The 22,754-nt window shown below is 33.3% G+C and overlaps 4 protein-coding genes across 4 annotated transcripts; all 4 read right to left on the bottom strand.

The window, feature by feature from the left end:
• Window positions 1-11,428: 11,428 nt before the first annotated feature.
• Window positions 11,429-12,220, bottom strand: LOC139492205 (uncharacterized). The gene has a single exon (XM_071280388.1). It carries the CDS (start codon window positions 12,218-12,220, stop codon window positions 11,429-11,431), a length of 792 nt encoding a protein of 263 aa, XP_071136489.1.
• Window positions 12,221-12,340: 120 nt separating this feature from the next.
• LOC139492204 (uncharacterized) lies at window positions 12,341-13,943 on the bottom strand. The gene is made up of 2 exons (XM_071280387.1): window positions 13,205-13,943; window positions 12,341-13,140 (listed from the first exon to the last, which is right to left on the bottom strand). The coding sequence occupies exons 1-2, from the start codon at window positions 13,941-13,943 to the stop codon at window positions 12,341-12,343; spliced, it is 1,539 nt and encodes a 512-aa protein (XP_071136488.1).
• Window positions 13,940-14,749, bottom strand: LOC139492202 (uncharacterized). The gene has a single exon (XM_071280386.1). The coding sequence runs from the start codon at window positions 14,747-14,749 to the stop codon at window positions 13,940-13,942; it is 810 nt and encodes a 269-aa protein (XP_071136487.1).
• Window positions 14,750-15,160: 411 nt separating this feature from the next.
• Window positions 15,161-17,074, bottom strand: LOC139492201 (uncharacterized). Its single transcript, XM_071280385.1, has one exon. It carries the CDS (start codon window positions 17,072-17,074, stop codon window positions 15,161-15,163), a length of 1,914 nt encoding a protein of 637 aa, XP_071136486.1.
• Window positions 17,075-22,754: the final 5,680 nt, after the last annotated feature.

Genomic DNA, 22,754 nt, shown 5'->3' with positions numbered 1-22,754 from the left:
GAAATTAGGTCAAGGTCAAAGGTCAAGGTCATATTCTAAATTTTGAATTTGGCTTATTTTTACTCATTTCCAAAAACCGTATAATTGTTTTAGTCTTGTATTATTTTAATTTTAGTTTCTTGTGTACAATTTGGAAATTAGTATGGCGTTCATTATCACTGAACTAGTATATATTTGTTTAGGGGCTAGCTGAAGGATGCCTCCGGGTGCGGGAATTTTTCGCTACATTGAAGACCTGTTGGTGACCTTCTGCTGTTGTTTTTTATTTGGTCGGGTTGTTGTCTCTTTCACACATTCCCCATTTCCATTCTCAATTTTATTTTTATTGTGTTAACCGAAAGTAGCTATTTTGTGTACTTTATCAATATAAAAGTATATAGAACCAGATATTTTTCGAATCTGTGTCAAGTAAATATTCAGATAGTATCGGAAGTTACATTTTTCAAACAAGAAGTAACATATTATCTCCCTTATAAAAAAAAATGCTGTAAAGAAACCTTATATTTTTGGAATCAGCGTACAATAAGCTATCATTTGACCATTGAAATGACATTTTAAAATTAATTTTACTACTTTCATATTAAAATTCATGGTTTTTGGTGGAAAGACCTTCAATTGTTCTTTGAACAATTGGTTTTTAATTATTATTTTTTTTTATTTGTTCTTGCGGGGTATTGTTATTTCAAAAGATGTCACTTATATATTACGCATATGATATCAAACAGTTTATACGCTTTTAAAACTGACAACATTGAACCGAAGACTTTACGTTGTAAGAGTTATCTGCCCAAACACTGTTTTTCTTGTGTCCACTTCTCCTTCACAACAGTAAAAGATTACGACAAAATGATTTTACCAAATTGCATGCTACGTCTTCAGGATTAAGGTGACTATTGGGACCTGAGCTATTCATAGACTTCATATGAGAGTTAATCTACCCCTATGCATTTTATATAAGTGATAAGTGCATTTCTAACTGGAAAACCATAAGTGATATAGGACTAGTTTCTTTTGATTTGATTTGAGGTCCTTGGTCCAAAAAAAATGAAAAATTAGGCCAAGTTCAAAGGTCAAGGTCATGTTCTAAATTTTGATTTTGGCTTTTTTTTCTATACCCGTACACGATATTGACTTCATATTTTTAGGCAGTTAAGCTGCCTTATGCGAGCACCCTAGATTTGTGTTCTACCCAATACATGCTGAAATACGTGCCATTGTTATTATCTAGCTGAATAGTATGTTATTTATAACTAATTGAACAGTTTTTTCATACTTTTAAATCTGGATTACAAAAAATATGACAAGAAAAACCTTAAATGATCGTCGATTTATCCAAAAGTTTTGAAGATGCACGTTTGGAAGTAGAGCACACTAACAATCCTTATGTAGTTGATTATCCTCTGAGCTTTTGACTAAATTGTCAAAGAACAAATGAATGAAATATTTAATCACCGAAAATTTCTAAAGACAGGTAGTTTAGATTTCCCAAATGTCGTAGGAATATTGTTTGTCATCAATACGTAGTCAACTACGTCAGTAGTCTATCAAAATTCAAACTGTTGGCGGCAATTTTAAATTAGAAGACGAAATTTGCGTATCTTTTCAATATGTAGACAGGGGTTCAAATAAGGGGTGATCCGAGGTCCGCGACCGTACACTTTTGCAGTCGGACTTTCGACTTGGTTACTAGCTACGCCACTTGAAAGAAAATAATGAATAACTTTGCAAACCTTTGTACCAAGTCTCCAAATAAACGGTCTCACATCTTATTTTCATCATTATCATTCATGACAGCGATGTTCATTTTGTTCAACCGGTAGCTTTATACAAAAAATGTGTAAATTCGAGTAAAATCGTATCTGACTGACAAAAACAACATTGAAAACAAAATTGATGCCAAATTCAATATAGGATCCGAAGCGGATAAGAGTAATTCCGGATTGGGCGATCAACTAAAAAAATTCCATACAGGTGACAAAATATATCTATGCATGGTAAATAAATATAAACACTAGAATTGAAAACCAAAAGACATATGTTAAAGAAAGAAAAATCAGAAAATATTTTGTACAGAAACTCAAAATTTCTTTTTGACAAATTTGAATGTCAAAATCCAACAGAATGTGACAAACGGAAACATTATACATGTATCTAACAATAAATATGTTCCTGTTGACAGTATAAATTCGATAAATGTTGATAATGCACGTGAGGTGATTTTAAAGTCTAAACATATTCCTGCAATTTCAATGGGTACTTTTTTTTCTCAATTTTGTAGGGTTATTTAAAATAGCTGAAAGTTTCTTACTTTATTTTCACAAATAGTGCAACTAGATTATATGATACCCGAATGTTAGCAAATCATATGATATAAAGGTGGTGTCTTTTGGGTCACTCTAGCCCCTCCTGATTGATAACTTTGAAACGGATGAGATCCCTACCCCTCAAACATATACATTAATCTATGAGACTATGTAACTAAACAAATGAAATATAGGGGAAGTCCCTAGGGTGACCACCCCCTCCTGTTTTAGAGCTTGGAAACAGTCCAGATACCCATACATATTCATGTATGAGACAATATAAATAATCAAATGAAATACTGGGGGAGTCCCTTGGGTCACTCTACCCCTCCTGTTGTGAACTTTGTAAAGGTCAAGATCCCCAACCCTAAACCATATATATTCATGTATGGGACTATATAATATTATATATTGAGAATTTGGAAACAGTTGAGATCACCACCTCTAAATCAAACGAAATATAGGGGAGTCGCTGCGGTCACCCCACCCCTCCTGTTTGTGACCTGGTATACAGTCGAGATTCCCAACTTTTAAATAAACCATATATATTCATGTATGGGACAAAATAACTAATCAAATGAAATATAGGGAGAGTCCTTAGGGTCAACCTAACCCCTCCTGTTTGATAAATTGGAAACAGATGAGATCCCCACCCTCAACCATATATATTCATGTATTTGACAATATAACAAATCAAATGAAAATATTATGTAGGGGAAGTCACTGGGGTCACCCCATCCTCTCCTGTTTAAAAACTTGATAACGGTTGAGATCCCCACCCCTAAACGATATATATTCATGTAAGGGACAATGAAAACAAAATCAAATGAAATATAGGGGTAGTCCCTAGGGTCACCCCACCCCTCTTGTCTGTGTTTTGAGAACTTGTAAAAGATTGAGATACCAACCCATAAACCATATTTTTTCATGTTTGTCATTTCTAAAAGATTGAATGACATCCAAGGTCAATCTCATAGGTGTCACATATGCATTTCACTTTGCTAGACTTAACCAATGTGTACTAGCTAGACTTTGCCCAATGACAGGCTGCCATGGGAATTAATAATTATGGGAGCTTTATTTGGGAGACTACGTAACAGCATTATATAACAATTATTTCTTGTTTATTATCAAATTTTATTGATGGAAAAAAATGAGTAGGTTTAAAGAATTTACCTTAATCATATTTGGAATTATATCTCTCCCTATAAAAAATTTCATTTTGATATGGCTCATTTTTAAGAAAACATATCTTTCAAGCCCAAAATGTTTGACCAACTGTTTTATAATTACCTGCCATTTTATTCCAAAACTTAAACATCATGGATTTAGGGTGAAGGTGGGGGTCATTTACATTTACTATGGGTAGGTCAGTTAGACCCCACCTTTGATCTCTGTTATAGTAAACATTTGTCTGATTTGGGTCTCGTAACTTTTGTACTGTAGAAAACAATCTCAGTTTTCTTTCAAGGGAAGCAAGTCTATTCATACTTAACAAGCTTGTACTTTAGTTAACTTGAACTACTAACAGTCAACTAATACCAACGTTAACTATCAACTAGAACAACTGCAATCATTGCGAACTTGTACCACTGTAGACCATGAAAAACATATACTTGATATATGTGTTGCTTTTGAAAACCTTGATAAATATGAATGTTTTGCCTTAATGGTTAATTCATTAAATAAACATAAATGTACAATATACATGAATGTTTAATGTTTGTTCTTTTTCAAATATCTTTAAAAAAAATTGAAGCAACCTTGCCAGTTTTCAGATTGTGTTTGCCTTGGTGTTTGGTTAACTGCCTACAGCGCTTACCGTGCTTTGATTTTTATCAAATTGTCATTTGCGACATATCGTTACTAAATAAAATTGGTTGAAAGGGAACATATTCAATAAATGGGACTTTTTGCCCCTCTTATATTTAAACTTATGCGTAAAGTGATATAACTCATAAATCATGCATACTAAAGGGCTAGGGTTATTTAATTGAATGCTCTTAAATCATGACCTTGAAATTGAGGTCAAGGTCATAGGTGAATTGGACATTCTAGATTTTGACCTGTGCTTCAAATCCATATTTATACACGATAAAGCCATAGGAGTCTGTGCTTTAGGTAACTAACCAAAATGAATTAAAAACCAAACAGGAAGTGACCTTTTGTAAACCAAAAGTAGCTATCATTTTTACTTATTTCATACAAAAGAGTGTAGAAACCATATATTTTTGGAATCAGCATATAATAGGCATATATTTGACATTGGAAATGACTCTAAACCTTTTAATTACCTTGAGTTTAACGACGCATTCAACATTCATTAAGAATTCCGGAACTATACACATTGTATTTACACAGTACGAGGTGGAAATGTTTGCTAGGCTGAGGCAAAAGGTCAGAATACAAACATGCATCTTTAATACACTATCAAGCATGTCAGTATCATATGTTTGTTTTAAGTATTTGTTGGAGAAAAAAAATCATAAAAATGTTTTATTTATATAAAATTCGGATCAGAAATCCTTAAAACATAAATCCTGCAATCACTTTACTTTCTGAATTTTTAGTTGGTCAACACAAAAAGTCGCCGAAGCGCTTTAAATCGCGTTATAACATGTGTATAAGATGGTTAAAAAACAAGATTTAAATGAAATTCATTCCACTCCCGGCATGCAAAAAGACTTAAACTTTGTCACAGAAGTCAGGAAATTCGAATAAATAAAATTAATGATTCCCAATTGTTTTCCTTATTAGTTTTCATATCCAAATAAAACTTGCTGAATATGTGTTTTATTGTATTATGAACATAATAAGATGATAAGTAATAAATTGCGAATTTTCCGTTTATGCATTAAATTTAGCCCTCATATTCTCGATTGTTACATTTCGTATTTATTATTACCATAATCAACATTGCAGCAAGTTGACAATTATGGTTAAGAATTTGCTCAAACTTCGGAACACCTAAGGTCACCACTAGTTTTTAGTATGAAATTCAAAACAGTGTAGCTGTGGCCATTGATTGACCCATCAAAATCATCCATTGACTGGGACAATTTACGTGAACGTTTGTCTGTAACAACCACTGTTCATGACGTACCTACGATAGACATTTAAACTGTGGGGTCAACAAAGGTTTCTTAACGCCTTTAATTATAAAATAATTCGAAAAATTAATCAGGAATAACCTTTGTGTTTTGTTTATATAATTGATATAAATCAAAATATCGTGTTATTTCTGATTAATTTTTCGAATTACTTTATTTAGGTGTTGAGAACCTTTGGTGACCCCATAGTTTAAGTGTCTTTAAAAAGTACATAGTGAGCATTGGTCGTTACATACAAACGTTCACCTAAATTGTCCCAGTCAATGAATGATTTTAATGTGTCAATCAATGGCCACAGCTACACTGTTTTGAATTTCATACTATTTGGATTCGAGTTGTCTGCTTAGTTTTGTATGGATTGTTTTGTAGATTCAAAAGTCTGTTTTTTCTTCGTATTTTACCATGGCGTTTGCAGTTTAGTCTATTTTAACCTAGATAACGTCCCCCTTTTTTATTTGTTCAGCTAAAAAATAAAACAAACCATAAACTTTCGGCAATATTATACAAGTAAGAGGAATACTTCGTTTTAAATAATACACAAATATATAGTTTGGAGAGTAACACATAATAAGAACCCAGCCTCAACCATGGACATGGAAAGACTGAAGACACGTGTTTGCAAAAAAAAGGATTGTAACAAAAAATGACAAAATCTTCACCGAATGCAACGAAATCAGCAATTAAAAAGACATACAATATAATGGTCAATGAAAGATAAAAAGACAGAATGAAAAAAATATTTCCACAAAACAATTTGATTGACTCCTGAGAAAAATTTATTAACAAAACATTGCGATAACATTATGTGGTTTGCAAGGCTAGTAATAACTCACCTCCGTATCAATGCTGAAGAGAAAGTAGATAAACACGCTAGTTTCGACTTAAAAGGGGGAGGGGAGTTTATCCACGGGATCTCCTCCTTCAAATTGATTAACAATCATTATAGATATTAGGATATTTTATAACTCTACATCATGACAACATTTGATCTACTAGTGACGCCGGTCGTATGAAAATTATTTTCTCCATTTGTAGGATAGTTATAGCAGTGATAATGATGAAAGGATGTTTAAATTAATGTTCATTTTTGAAAAATAAAATTCACTATTTATAAATGTAATTGCCATTGTTGCCGTATTTGACACACTGTTTTGGAATTTTGGTTCCTCAATGCTCTTCAACTTTATACTTTTTCGCTTTCTAATTTGTTTTATCTAAGCATCACTGAAGAATCTTATGTAGACGAAACGCTCGCTTGATGTATCAAATTATAAGCCTGGTACCCTTGATAACTTATCTAAATAGCGCTATTTTCACTATTGTCATGGAGGAGGTTTTGCTAGCAATTTAACCAGGAACAAATGTCCTGTACCAAGTCAAAAATATGGCAGTTGTAGTCAAATAGTCTGTTTCTATGTATGTTCGCGTTTGTTTTTGTTGCAGTTCATTGCTCCTCATGAGGTTTTGGTGCTCCCTTGTTTTACTCTTTGAATTGATGTGTGTTCTTTGGTTTGAGGTTGTAACACGGATTTGTGTTCTCTTTATCGATTTAGGACTATTGTACTACTATGGTAAACTACTGTTTTCTTTATTTCATGCATCAGGCTGATTTTTCTGAAGAAAAAAAGGTTCAATATAGTATACAAGCACATTGTTAAATATTTATAGCATCTATAAGCGAAACAAAATCAATAAAAAATTCTGATATATACATGGCGTGATTTCATTATTTAAGATAATGTAGTTATGTTGTTAAAATCCGTCAAGGGTCCGTCATTGAGTATTGTTTTTTTTTCAATACCTTGTTGCTTATGGTTGTGATCTTTGTCATCTTTATCAGCAGTCTTTTGAGAATCCAGATTCTCCATAGCAGCTGGTGGAGTTTTTACCCGGTCGACGTGTGCTTTCTTTGGCTGTTTCTTTTCCCTACAAAACATTCCTCTGAGACTTTCTCTGAACTGCTTAGACATTATGATGTATACCCAAATATTGAGGAGGTAACTTAAGGTCAAGGACATATTACAGAACTTAATTCCGTCACCCGTCTTCAGCCATATTTGAACCTTTGGATAAAATGAAATAAAGAAGAAGAGTATTGAAGACGGCAACTCTCCAAGGACATATGATAACATGATAAGGATAAGCATTGTGGTGGTTCTCACTTTATTCTTTTGTTCTGAGGACCGACCAGCTCCTATCTTCTTACGATTCACGGTGACGGCACATATTATCATACAAATTATGATTATTGCCTGTGGTGCGAAGATTGTGAGAAAGCGAAGGATGTTATCCACGTTCAGATATTCCAGAAAGGCATCATCACTTAAAATAAAATCTGTGTCACACAAATATGATGTTTGATTTGTCAAAACTTTCAATTCACCCAATCCCGAAATGAAAATGCGTGGACAGATGACAAGGACTACTGCTATGATTGACACTAATCCGCATAAAAGTGTCGACTTCATTCTGCAATAACGTGGTCCAGCAAACGGAAAGACACATATGACACAGCGCTGCACCGCCAGGAATGTTGTGGTATATGACGATAGAACGTGAAATACCCTCGCAAAGTTAAAAGTCACAAACGCTAAATAGCAATCGTTGCTGTGTGACAAAACCACGAAAAAATATCCAACAATGGACCATAACGTACTGAAAAGCATTGTCAAGGTGTCGTAAAAAGCAATCATGGACAGTAGAACCGTTATAGCAGTTCTATTGGTCGGTGATAACCACGTGATAGCTACAATAGTATTAGAAACTAGTACAGCAACAAGTAAAATGATCTTTGTAATCGTCATCTCGATGGATTCAGGAAGAATATATCGATAATACATGTCGATTTGCTGAAATAGAAGTCATGACTACCTTAAAGTTAACAAGTAACTTATAACATGGAATATAATTATCTGTTTATTGCCGTCGCAACCGTATCACACATCCAAATTATAAATAAAAATTGGTGTTAATTTCAATCACATCTATAGAACAAAACAAGCTGATGTTAGGTTAATTACACCCTTTAAACAGGAGTTTATTAACTTCACAATAAAGACATATAAAACACACAGCCCAGTTTGAAGAAGTATGGAACGGCAATGTAAAATATTGGGAATTATAATTTTTAAGAAATTGCGATTTAGTTTATTAACACGAATACATCTAATATGCTATATTAATTTAACAGCGAATTTTTAAAAACAAAATATGTTTTATAAATGTTTGGCTTTGAGCTTTTCTGATGAAGGTTAATCCAAAAAAGCGTTTCGGGCGGATGAAATTATTAAACGTTTTGTTTCAAATATTTAAGCCTTTTGTTGTGTAGATAGTTGTTTTACACTAACATCGGAAACATAACAACAAGTAATCCTTTTTCATATTTAATACGACACTTGAACATCAACATATATATCAAGAATAATACAATGATAATTTGAAATTGCTTTTATAGTCAAATATAAAACCGGTTGCATGAAATTCACATGAAATGCCTGATAATTTTACATTATAATACAATTACCGGAGTCAAATTCACAAAAGGACGGAGAAATATCTAAAGACAATTAGCGGAGTAAAATAATATTTAGCGGAGATTAACAAATCCATACAGTCCATAAATTTGAATACAAAAGTTTTCGCTATTCGCGACACTCCCAACCACACAAATGTCACTCGAAATGTTCAAAGTAGTCATTTATCACATCATATGTGCTGCCTGTTTCCTCTCCATCTATAAAGTGGGTTCTTTTTCTCATGGAAATCATTATTGTTTGAACATACGTTCCCGATCGTCCAACGGTAGTGTCTTCACACAATTCTTCATCACTAACGGTAATGACACTAATGTTGTCCTCCTGGTCATTGGCGTCCGTCTCCATATTATCAGCTGATTGTACCTCTTTTGATGATCCACTATTAGATTCTCCTAGAAGTTGCCCAACACTGTCATCCTGTGATTCGTTGTTGTTGATGTCTGGAATAATGTTATCAACATCAAATGTTTGTGAAGTATCACTAAAATCAAGTTCTTCAATCAGGTCAAAAATGGTGTCATCCTCACTTATATCTTCGTAATAGGAAGATTGCTGATTAGTGTCACCTCTTGTGGAATCCATTGCCAATTTTATTGATGTTACCTTATCTAAACCATGAATCTTCTGTAAATGTCTGAATAAGTATTGCCGATGTATGAATTTTCTTTTGCACATACTGCAATTCCAGTGTTCGTAATCTGGATGGTGTTTTTCCATCATATGTCGCGACAGGTTTTTCTTATACTTGTATTCCCTCTGGCATGTATCACATTGAAACATTTTGACTGTTGTATAACTAAGGTAATGAAATCATCTTTTATATAGTAAAATTATATTTTGTTACATGAAATTCTCGTGCATTTGAATTTGACGGTATGTCGTTAAACTACTCCGTTCACTATAAATAAATCAGGTAATTTAAATGTCTCCGTTCACTTAAAATAATCTCAGGTAAATTAAATGACTCCGTTAACTATAAATAAACTAAGGGTATTTCCAAATTTACTACATAAAATTGAGAAAGGAAATGGTGAATATGTCAAAGCGACAACCACCCGACCATAGAGCAAACAACAGCCGAAGGCAACCAATGGGTCTTCAATGTAGCGAGGATTCCCGCACCCGTAGGTGTCCTTCAGCTGGCCCCTAAAATATGCATAATAGTACAGTGATAATGGACGTCATACTAAACTCCGAATTATACACAAGAAACTAAAATTTAAAATCATACAAGACTAACAAAGGCCAGAGGCTCCTGACTTGGGACAGGCGCAAAATTGCGGCGGGGTTAAACATGTTTATGAGATCTCAACCATCCCCCTATACCTCTAGCCAATGTAGAAAAGTAAAAGAATAACAATACGCACATTAAAATTCAGTTCAAGAGAAGTCCGAGTCTGATGTCAAAAGATGTAACAAAAGAAAATAAATAAAATGACAATAATACATAAATAACAACAGACTACTAGCAGTTAACTGACAAGCCAGCTCCAGACCTCAATTAAACTGATTGAAAGATTATGTCTTCATCATATGAATATCAGGTACAATCCCTCCCGTTAGGGGTTTAGTATCATACTATCATAAAATATATGGGAAGAACATAACCCGTGTCATGCCAACAACTGTTTTTTTAGAAATAAATGTGTTTAGTTCCGATGCAAAGACCCTATCAGTGAATCAATGTTAAAGCCAAAATATGCAATCTTTAATGACCTGACAACAGTATCGTAACTATATCCCCTTTTAATAAGTCTATTTAAAGGTTTTGTTAGTTTCTGAGGAGAATACTGACATTTTTGTGCTTTATAAAGAATATTTCCATAAAATTTTGGATGTGAAATACCTGAACGTATAAGATGTCTGCATGTTGAGTTATATTTACGAATTATTTCCTTATACCGGTGATAAAATTTAGTAAATGTTTTGACCAGTTTGTGATATCGAAAACCCTGGTGTAATAATTTTTCAGTAATACATAAATTTCTCTCGCTAAAATCTAATACATTGTTACATACACGAGCGAATCGTACAAGTTGAGATATATAAACACCATAAGATGGTGACAAGGGAACGTCACCATCTAAAAATGGATAATTAACAATAGAAAATGAAAAATCATCTCTTTTATCATAAATTTTTGTATTAAGATTCCCGTTTATGATATAGATATCAAGATCGAGGAAAGGGCAGTGGTCATTGTTATCATTAGCTTTATTTAAAGTAAGTTCTACAGGATAAATTTCTTTAGTATACATACTGAAGTCGTCATTATTTAGAGCCAATATATCATCCAAATATCTAAAAGTATTGTTAAATTTTTGTATCAAATGTTGTTTTGATGGGTCTTTGCTAATTTTAGTCATAAATTGTAACTCATAACAATACAAAAACAGGTCCGCAATAAGTGGTGTACATTTTAGCATGATTTAATTTTACTCTGTTTGGCAAATAATATAAGTCCATTACACTTTATACATTAAACTGAATCACATAATTCCTTTATTTTTCTTTTGGCAATGACAGCTGCCCTACGAGGTGCTCTTTTGTTCTCATTCATCATGTCCGTTGTGGATTGAATATCCTCTGCTCCATTGTCAACCTCTAAGGGACAGAGCAAATTAAGTGGACGACCGAGGATATTTCCAGAAGCAACTTTAATTCTCGCTGAACGAATTTCTTTATCTCTACTTTGAATCAATTCTATTATTTTCCCTAGCTTCCAAATCCCCCTGGGAATATTTTCCTTTATTATCACCACATCCCCGACACTTGGTGAATACTTTGACTGAATTCTGCTTGTTTTGAGTTTAGTCTGCATTCTTTCTCTCAAGCTAATAAGATATTCTTCTCTCCATATAGACCAGAAACTGTTAAGGAGTCTTTGTCCTTTCTTCCATAGCTGGAGTAATTTATCTGAGGAGCTTTCACATCTCTTGTAATTTGGATCTTTTATATCCAAATCAATCTCTGGAATACCAACTTTTGGATTGAGCGATAGAAAATGGCTTGGTGTTAAGGTAATTGTAGAGTTAATGTCGTCACCTACATAAACTAATGGTCGGGAATTGATGATTGCTTCTACTTCTTTTAATACAGTCTGTAATTGTACATCAGTAAGTAACTTCTTCTTTAAGGTTTTCCGAAGAGAACGTTTCACAAGACCTACAAGTCTTTCGAAGAACCCTCCCATCCATGGCGAAAGTTCGATAATAAAGCTCCAACGAATACCCGTGTTAGAGGCAAAGTTCTGTACATCTTCATCATGCATCACTTGTGACCAAACTGACTGTATAACATTGCTACTTAATTTGAATTGCGACGCATTGTCACTGACAATAGCACAGGGTGTACCTCTTGTTGATATAAATCGTCGTAACGCATATAGAAATTATTCTGATGTCTGATCATGAACCATTTCTAAGTGTAATGCTCTAGTTACAGTACACGTAAATAGACATACCCAACGTTTTCTCGTTGCACTCTCTAATTTCACTTGAATGGGTCCTAAATAGTCCAGACCAACATTTGAAAACGGAACATTTTGCGAAACACGATATGTTGGTAACGGAGCCATCGCTGGCATTTTATATGCACCACCCTCTAATCGTCGACAAATCTTACAATGCCGAATCACCTGCCTTACTGTGGCACGTCCTTGGGGAATCCAGTAAATTTGTCTTATTTTACCAAGCGTCTGAGAGACTCCACTATGTAGTATCCGATTGTGAAATCTTTCAATTATTAAATTTGTAAGTATGTCTCTTCTTGGCAGTAAGATGGGGTTTCTAGCTCCTTCACACAAATCAGCATTTTCTAATCTGCTTCTACAACACAATATTTCGTCATCTCTAACAAAAATTCCCAGTTGTCGTTGGAGGTTATTAGTCTTTCCTGTGGCAAGATCACTATATACACAAGGGAAGTGTTTTCTTTGAATGTACGTTATCCATTTCTTTTCTGCACTGATTAATTCATCAGAAGTTAAAGTTGTGGGGGAACACACTGTTTTCTTCCTAATCCGAGAAATAAACCTGCTACACCAAGCAGTTATACGAATCAAATTTAGAAATGAACTATATCTATCACTTTCAATTCCAAAGGGTGCATCAACTGAAGGTTCCCTTGGTGAATTGCATTTGTTATCTGTACCCAATAAGGAACTGCAAGTTTTGAGACTGCGTCTTACCTCTGAAATATAATCTTTTTCTATTTTGTCACTACATTTAATATTGAATTTTTTTCCATGACTCACTTTTGTTTTTTAACCAAATGGGTCCATGCCACCAAAGTTTGTCTTCACACAGTTTCGTTATATTTGTCCCTCGTGTTGCAACATCAGCAGGGTTTTCATGTGTTGAAATGTATCCAAATTGTATTTCTGAATAGTTGTTGATTTCTTTTACTCGATTTCGAACAAAAACACTCAGATCCTTTTCTGAAGATATCCATTTAAGCACACATTGTGAATCTGACCATACGTATTTCTGTTCTATCGGTAACTTTAGCTCTGTTTCTATGAATTTTAAACATCGTACTCCAATTACAACTGCCATCAACTCCAATCTTGGTATTGTTAATTTCTTGATTGGGGCGAGTCTAGATTTGGAAAACACTAAATCACATCTGGAATGGTTTTCATCTCTTTGGTGTAAATATATCTCAGCTGAGTACGCACTTCCTGAAGCATCACAGAAACACAACAACTCGTACTGGACATTTTTTGAATCAGAATCCAATACAATGCTTCTAGAAATCGCACATTTAGGAATTCTTTCTAAATCACATTTAATGTCATTCCATTTAAACAAATCTTCATCACAAAGTGCATCATCCCAGTTCATTTTTTTCTTCCACAAACTTTGTAGTAGTATTTTCCCTTGTATTAAAACTGGTGAAAATAATCCAAGTGGATCAAATAATTCTGCAATTCTTTTTAAAGCTGTTCTTTTGGTAACCTTTTCTGGAAATAACACATCATCTGACGATTTCATACACAGTGTATATTTTTTATGTCCCAAACATGTCCAAGTACATTATTTGAGTTCGAATTTATTCTATCCTCTTTTGATATGAATTCATTTACACATCTGTCATTTGTTATCCATTCTCTGAGATTCATTGACGCCTCTCTGAATATTGCCTTGGATTCAGAACAAATACTTATAGCATCCACCACTGAATTTGCACCGGTGATCAAGTTATCAACATATATGTCATGTCTGATTTGTTCTGCACACGGTGTCTTGTAAGTCATTAAATGACTGTCAATCGTAGCTCCAAGAAGGAAGGGGCTGAAAATAACTCCAAAGGGAACCCGACAAAACCGGTATTCCTGAATGTTGTCCTTGTTTGTAGTCGGGTTTTCACAATCCTTTAACCATAAGAATCTTGTTACATTCCGTTCACTTGGCTGAAGTCCAACTTGCAAAAAACCCTTTTCAATATCTGCGACGATAGCTATTCTATATAATCTAAATCTAATCAACATCCCACACAAGTTTTGTAGAAGAACTGGGCCTCTATGTAAGCACTCATTTAGACTTTTCACCTCCTTTTTCGTCTTTGCGGAAGCATCATACACGATTCTCACTTTCGTTGTAGTCTTGAGGGGTGATATAACTGCGTGGTGAGGAATATAATGCACTAATCCCTCAGTGTTGTGAATATCTACTTTCTCGATTATTTCCTTCGACAGTTGATCTTGTATTATCGAGTCATATTGTTTTAAAAGACCTTGTTTCTTCTTCATTCGATCAATATTGGATTTCAATCGACCAAATGCTAGATTCCTATTCATTGGTAAATCTGGTGAGTCTTCTTTCCAGGGTCACTTTACTTGATACCGTCCTTTTTCGAATGTCAGTGTGTCCTTGAATATCTTCATCGCAATTTCATCGTCTGTGTTGTCTGTTTGATTTGTGATACCAATAGATTCTAATTTCCAGAAATCTGTTAAGTCTGGAGATGACAATACTCCGTACTCTTTCTTGCTGATACTGTTTTGTTCTTTTAATTCATTTCCATTGGTATGAGACATGATCAACAACCCTGTTTCATTCGCTTGGTTATCTTTGTCCTTAACTCTTCCGGTGACCATCCATCCCAATTTAGATGCAAGAAGATACAATCCTGGTTGAACTTCAAGTCTACGAGCCAGTATCAAGTCTAGATAGTAGTCATTTCCAATCAGTAAATCAATTTCTGAAGACTAGTTCTCAAATGGAAGATCGTCTGCTAGGTAGATATCATTCACATATTTCTTTAATTTTGTCATGGAAAAACTATCAAGTTTTCTTCTATTTAAACAACCACTTATAACTGGTACTATATTTGCTATGATACTGAAATATAGACCATTCTTGAGTCTGATATCAAGATTGGTGTGTGTTGTCTTTACTATCTTTATCTTTTCACTACCAAAAGTCATTAACCTGATTTCCTCTTCATGGTAACTTTTCAACCCCAATTTTGATGCTAGACGTTGAGATATATAGGTTCTCTGTGATCCAGAATCAAAAAGAATTCTAGTCTTCTCTTTCTTAGTATAATTTGGGTTTGCTATTTCAGCTGTAGCAGTCTGCATAAGAACCATTTCACCGAACGCTAGCATAGAACTCTCTTGTTCACTTTCATTATTTGTGCTTTCAAATTCTTGTAATACATTATCAGAACAATATTCACTAATTTCTTCTGACAAATAAACACATGTGTTTTTCGTGTTGAACTTTTTTGGACACAGGCTTCTGTGATGAGAATTAACTTCATTGCAATGAATGCACAATTTGTTTCTTTTACACTCAAAAGAACCATGTCCAGCTTTCAAACACTTAAAACCACTTCCTTTCAGCTGACGTTTTCGTTCTTCAATCGTCTTAAATTTTTGGCATTCATCACTCCAATGTTTACTTCCACAATACCTACACTTGTCAAAGTATTTACTTCCAGGTTGTGATTTGGATGAATTTGCTATCAATGCTTCAGCAGAACTTTTCGGTTGATACACACGGTTTTCACTTCTATTATTGTTGAATGAATTGGTTTTCCATGGGTTTGGAGAAAATTTATTTCCAAAACCATTCGGTTTTACAGAATCTTTTGCCTTCTCTGTGACACAGGATTTCTCTCGTGCAACCACATAATCGTTTAATTTTTCACAAAGACTTGATATTTTCAACTTCGCCTTAGCTCCCTTTTGAATTTCTAATTGAAGCAATACATCTTCGGGTAGTTTTGATCTGATAATAGATACAAACACGTCTTGGTTCACGTCCTGTTTCAAAACTTCGAGACTTCGAATATGTCTGTTAAATTTGTCTATAAAATCTCTCAAACTAGAAATTTTGTTCGATGGCGTTGGAAGATTTATTAATTGATTATAATGAATATCAATCACATCTTGTTTGTTTCCAAATCGTTCCTCTAATATGTTAATGGCCAAAGAATAATTATCACTAGATAAAGTTAAACCTGACACTGCACGTTTAGCTTCTCCTTGTAGCTTGCTCCAAAGATAATTGAATTTCTCAATATCTGTCAACTTTGTATTTGAATGTACGGAACTTTGAAATGAATCCCAAAACTCCATCCACTTTATTTTCTCACCATTTAAAAAAGAAAGATCTAATTTTGGTAATTTTATAGAACACGTAGAATTTTCATTTTCATTTATCAACTGTTTCTTAAAGATTTCATGTTGTTGTTTTATTTGACTTTGCATAATATCTTTCATTTCTCTTTGTAACTCTACAATTTGGCTAGAGAATTCGCTTTCTTTAACTTCTATGCTCTCCTTTTTAATAAAGTCAACTAACCTTTCTTTAAATTGTATCAGATCCAAGTGACAATCCATAACATTTGAACACAGCTCACAATCTTCACCCACAATATCATCTATGAATTCTCCTTCCTCTTCCAAAGCACTAGCAAGTTTCCCACTTTGAATTTCTAATTTTTCGGAATACATCTTAAGCTTGTCCGCACATTTCGTTGCCTCCAACACAAAACGTTGTTCATCTATTTTATCTACCTCCGAGGATAAGATTTGCTTCCCGTTCAGTATTTCTGTCTGAATACTGTTCCTGTACCTTGTTCGCACACCTTTGAGGAATCGAACATTTGACATTTTGAATTTCCTGAATTAAGATCCAATTTCGGAATAAACTTAATCCCGGGTTCCGGCACCAAACAATGTTGTGTAGATAGTTGTTTTACACTAACATCGGAAACATAACAACAAGTAATCCTTTTTCATATTTAATACGACACTTGAACATCAACGTATATATCAAGAATAATACACAATATATTGATTTACTGTATAACTATATCATATAAAAAAATGTTATTTCAGCTTATTAATTTCCTCAGTAAGCTTTCGGTTTATCTAGATAATTTCAAATCTCTCATCCATATAAGTTGTAACAGCTAATCTAGCAAAAAGCAGAATGGCTTGAAATAATTATTCTAGTGATAAGTTTTTGTCTTAATGCTGTATTTGTTATATATGTAGGCAAACTTTTATAAGAATTATTGTCAAACATTGTCTTATAATATGAGGCAGGCATTACCTGTGAATGGGGACGAAGTCTGTATGATTATTTTTTTTGTAACTTTTTAAAATATTTGTGAAAAAAAAGAAACGGAAATACCGTAACGTTTCCGATTTTGGTTCTGTTGTTAGGGATTTTACTTGTGACGTTATTTAAGTTATGACGTCATGTTCAATGTAAACAAAATAACGCAATGCATCAGGTAACGTTTATTCATATCAAAGACAAAGAATGATTAAAAATGAAATATTTGTATTGTGTTCCTCGAGTTCCTTTATTTTACTAGTCTAATCAAAGTATCACGACAACAAGCCCGGAAAAAGGAAGTAGATTTTTGCGTTCTGCGCAGATCTGGAAATTAAAAAACACGACAAAAAAAAAATTGAACAATTTTGAGTTCATTAGTACAATGAAAAATTCGGGAAAATTTTCCCGATTTTTTTATTTTATTGATTTTTCTACTGTTATTGGGGACTTCGTCCCCATATAATTAAACAGGCCTGAGTGAATAAGATGAAGTAGCAAATATATCTTAAGGGAAGTTAAAAAAAAAGGGGGACGAACAATACCAGAAGGACAGTCAAACTCATAAATCGTTAATAAACTGACAACGCCATGGCTAAAAATGAAAAAGAAAAACAGACAAACAATAGTACACATGCCACAACATAGATAAATAAAGAATAAACAACACGAACGCAACCACAAACTAGGGGTGATCTCAGGTGCTCCGGAAGGATAAGCTGATCCTGCTCAACATATGACAACTGTCCTGTTGGTCATGTTATAACAAATCCGATAAATAGTCTAATTCGGTAGGTCACAGTCATAAAAGGAAATGGGATCGTAGTAACGACGTAAAGAAACATATCCGATATCATCTGTGAAACGGTTATTCTATTACGGTCCACCAACTCCTGATGGCGTCAGTAAAATTAATGAAAGGATGATTTCAACTTCACCATTTCAGGCATTTGGTATTAAAAAGTTTCAATTGTATATTTCTGTTTATCTTTTGACAAGTTCGCCTTTGTAGAAATTAACAAAAAAATATATAAAGAACCTCTTGTCTACATTAACCTTCAGTAGAATCCATAAACCAACAATTATTTGAAAGCAGAGGTATGTAATTACACATGGATACTTTAGATGCTACTAGTTCATGACTAAATATTATTTCCGAAACATTTGCCATTGCCGGATGCAGTTTGGACCTAGGTTCATGATAATTTCTAAACTTTTTAAAGAAAACATTATGAAAATACTCCCTTTGTTAGTTAATTGTACAGACGCCATGCAAGTAAATTGTACGTTATAAAATATCTGATTCATAGATGAAGAAAGAAATGTTCCAATTGTTGTAATCAAAATCCGGCATTCTTTTCGTGAAATGTGACCTCCCGAGTAAACTCATCATAGATACCAGGATAACAATTTTCTTATTTACACTATACAAGCGTTTCGTCTATTAAAGACTCATCAGTGACGCTTGATTCTAAAAATGTATAAAAGACCAAAAAAGTACGAAGTTGAAGAGCATTGAGGACCAAAAATTCCTAAACGTTTTGCCAAATACAGCTAAGGTCATCTATTCCTGAGCAAAACAAGCCTTAGTTTTTTTTTAAATTCTGTCCTGAGCACCTGAGATCTCCCCCGGTCTTATGTGGACTTTGTCTTGCTCAGTGAGCAGTTTTGTTTTATGTTGTGTTGTGTATTCGGCTTATCTTTTGGTTGTTTTGCTTTTGATTTTTTGCAATAGCATTGTCAGTTTGTTTTCGACCTATGAATTTTAATCTTCCTTTGTTATTTTTAACCTTTGTTTTATAAAAGTAATTTGTAAACTGAATTTTCCACAAGCAGTATTATCAAACAATTCTTGTCATTACTACCCTTTCTCGGTATTATTTGAATGATAGTATTGCTTGTAGTTTTTTTCGCCAATAGGCATTTTGCCACACTTTCAGTAAAAACCAATAATAAAAAAAAAATGTGGTATGATTGTCAATGAGTCAACTGTCCACAAGAGACCAAAATGACACAGACATCAACAACTATAGTATAGGTCACCAATTATTCATTTAAAACGCGTTATACTATATAATCATCTCTCGATCGCACTGAACGTTTACATTGGATAGGTCAAACTATTTTCAACATCAATCTGATTAGTACTAAGTAATATAAATAATTAAACATATCTCCAAACCAAGGGTCTAAAAATTAAGAATCTTACCTGTGTGATATACCTCGGAGTGCTCTGTAGAAAGTATAAAGTTGTCCTATGTGATATACCTCAGAGTACTCCCTCTTTTATATCTAATGAACATAAGTTCCTGCATACGAACATTTTTAAACAGATCGATCTTCTCTTAATGATGAAAATCAGATGAATACAAATGAGGACTTCAAGAGTTAGTTTTTATATTTTTTGTCTGGAGAGAATGTTTTTAACAATTTTACTGATATAATTGAGTATTTCATTTCATGTCAATAAGTAACTTCTGAACAAATACTAAAATGATAAGGATTTTACCTTCATTGATGCCTGTAATAATATGTTATCTTTCAAAAATGTTCTAAATTGAAAAAAACGAGAAGAAAAAGAATTATTCAAATGAAGATCGATTTATTTTCCAAGCTGTAAAACTCTCAAGAAATGACATATTGATGCTTGGTGTATGAAATTAACCAAAATTAACAGAGGCGGCAGATACTAAAGTGCCAATCAGACTTTGAATTGGAAAGAAACTCTAAAGAATCAAATGATATATTATTGTTATTCCAACTCAACAGTGTCATCTTTTCGCTTTTGAAAACAATACATTAGATTGAAAATAAATATAGTCACATGTCTGATGTGCAAATTGAGATTATAGTATAATCTGTTTTGATCGCTAACCGCCTCGATGATATACTTTTGCACATGAACTTTTCTTTATTTTGAGATTTCTAAATACAGTAAAATTCATAAAATGCATACATTGTACATTTATTTATAACTTAAGATGCGATGTTATTAACAACATTGACAAACCATTATCAGGCGCGATAGGTTTGTCTTCATTCTTTACTGCTGATTTTCATTTTTTTCAATGTTGATCATTTAAATGAAATTGCAAGCATTTGTACTTGTTAGCATTTATGAATAAACAATAAGTATGGAGGAGTTATTTCATCTTAAATCTGTACATACACAATTAAGGAAATGTGATATGATTATTCAATTTAACATTAAGAATATGTGGCATGATTGCCAATGAGACAACTCTCCACCAGAGACAAACTGATCTAGAGGTTAACAATTATAGGTCACCGTACGGCCTTCAACAATGAACAAAGCTCATACCGCATAGTCAACTATAAAAGAACCCGAAATGAAAAATGTAAAACTATTCATACGAGAAAACTAACGAGTTAATTTATGTACAAAACAATGAACGATAAATAACATGATATATAGCAGAAAGTAATAACCACTGCATTACGGGCTTCTGAATTGGGACAGCAACACACAAAAAGCGGCGTATTAAAAATGTGTACTGGCACCAAACCCTTCCTCTTACATGGGACAGAGGCATAACAGTACAAAATATGAACACACTTTAAAAACCAGTGGAAATAATTCCTTAGTTTATTCAACAACAAGCTCACAAGTAATTACCGTCTAAGGATATCTTACCATGCATGAATCGTATTGGTTATTTTTGTGATTTCTATGTAATGTACAAGACTTTTCTTTCTCTCTTATGTAAAAAAAATCATGCTAATTTATCGGCAGTCGTTTAATAACTTTTAAACTAACAGTTATATTTTTAGATAGGCATATGTGATATGACAGCTACCAAAGAAACTTTACAACACAAAAAAACAATTCTGTTAACCTATGCTGTCTTTTTGATTTCAACATTCTAATTCTCTTTAAACTATAATTGTAAAAAGTTCGAAAGAAATAAGCCGAACCTAGATTTGATTACAGAATGGTTTTGAAACGTTTAAATATTATCAGAATACAAAATTAGACTCGATGTGGTCATTATACTATGTTAATAAGTTGACTATAATGAAAAAATATAATGATTCGTTGATGTTATCATGGCTACCTTGGTTTCTCATTTTACGAATTACTGTCATGTTGGTTTAATGAACGAGTCTGTTCAAGTTAATCGCAATAGAAAATTGCAGGCCTTTGTTGTGTTGAATTTGCTATGTGGTTTCATTGGAGAATTACACACAAAACGATTGATGATGAACGACAAGTAATGTCATGGGTTGATGCTGACATATTAGGAAGTATGTCTAAAGGCTAAAATAGGTCATCTAGAGTTAATGTCATTTCATGGAATTATGTCAAGATATTGATATAACATAAAGACGTTACGCACGGTATTGGTGCCACTTATCGTTACACGACGTTCCCTAATAAAACGACGATTTTGACGTTGTTCCACGGAAAGTTTCAAACGTTGACCTTATATTCTACTCATGTGAAAATGCCGCTTAAAGTAAAGAGATGTTCGAAGTTGCTTCTTTATATGTTTTATTTTTTCAAGCCGGTGCAAATGCAAAATTCCATTGAATGAAAACAAAATTTTAGATACATGAACAATTTTTAATTTTTGCGAAGAATTGTCTGCAACAATAGCACAAAATGACAATTTGATGTCTTGTAAAATGATTTAAATATATAAAAAGAGGATGTGGTATGATTGCCAATGAGACAACTCTCAACAAAAGATCAAAATGACACAGAAACTAACAACTATAGGTCACTGTACGGTCTTCAACAATCAGTTAATTCTATTTCTTAAAATTAAGCAAATAGGAATGCTCTCTCTGCCAGAAGACGTCTCCTATCTTTGCTAGTGAAATTGTAAATATTTCGTTTCTTGTTTCTGTCTCTTTTCCCCAATTACACGTTTATATATGTTTGTTGTAATTTGGTAATTTTGCTCCCTCAATTAATATTTAAATGCTTCTTGATTTGTCTTTGATTATGTGAAAGATGTAGGTAGTATATCGCAAGCTATTTTTTCTTTTCATAATCTTATTTTATCAACACTTTAATCCTGGGACTATTACACTAACGTTAATATAAAAGTCCAAGAATTTGGTTTTATTTAATTTTTCTTAAACAGTGACTTATAATTACATTATAATTCGTATTATTTATTTTAACGTAGTAGTAAGTCAATATTCTTAACATCAATCCCGATTTTATGGAAAATGTTAACTTTATCATTATTTCAGAAATCT

This window comes from Mytilus edulis, chromosome 10 (genome assembly GCF_963676685.1).
Source record: "Mytilus edulis chromosome 10, xbMytEdul2.2, whole genome shotgun sequence".
Lineage (NCBI taxonomy): Eukaryota > Metazoa > Mollusca > Bivalvia > Mytilida > Mytilidae > Mytilus > Mytilus edulis.
This window is presented reverse-complemented; position numbering and strand designations above follow the sequence as displayed.

Excerpts from the sequence above, each read along its gene's own strand:
- LOC139492205 (XM_071280388.1), bottom strand. The coding sequence starts at position 12,220 with ATGCATGATGAAGATGTACAGAACTTTGCCTCTAACACGGGTATTCGT.
- LOC139492204 (XM_071280387.1), bottom strand. The coding sequence starts at position 13,943 with ATGAAATCGTCAGATGATGTGTTATTTCCAGAAAAGGTTACCAAAAGA. Across the intron at positions 13,141-13,204 it reads CATTTGGTTAAAAAACAAAA|AGGTAAGACGCAGTCTCAAA; the intron begins GTGAGTCATGGA and ends ATTATATTTCAG.
- LOC139492202 (XM_071280386.1), bottom strand. The coding sequence starts at position 14,749 with ATGAATAGGAATCTAGCATTTGGTCGATTGAAATCCAATATTGATCGA.
- LOC139492201 (XM_071280385.1), bottom strand. The coding sequence starts at position 17,074 with ATGTCAAATGTTCGATTCCTCAAAGGTGTGCGAACAAGGTACAGGAAC.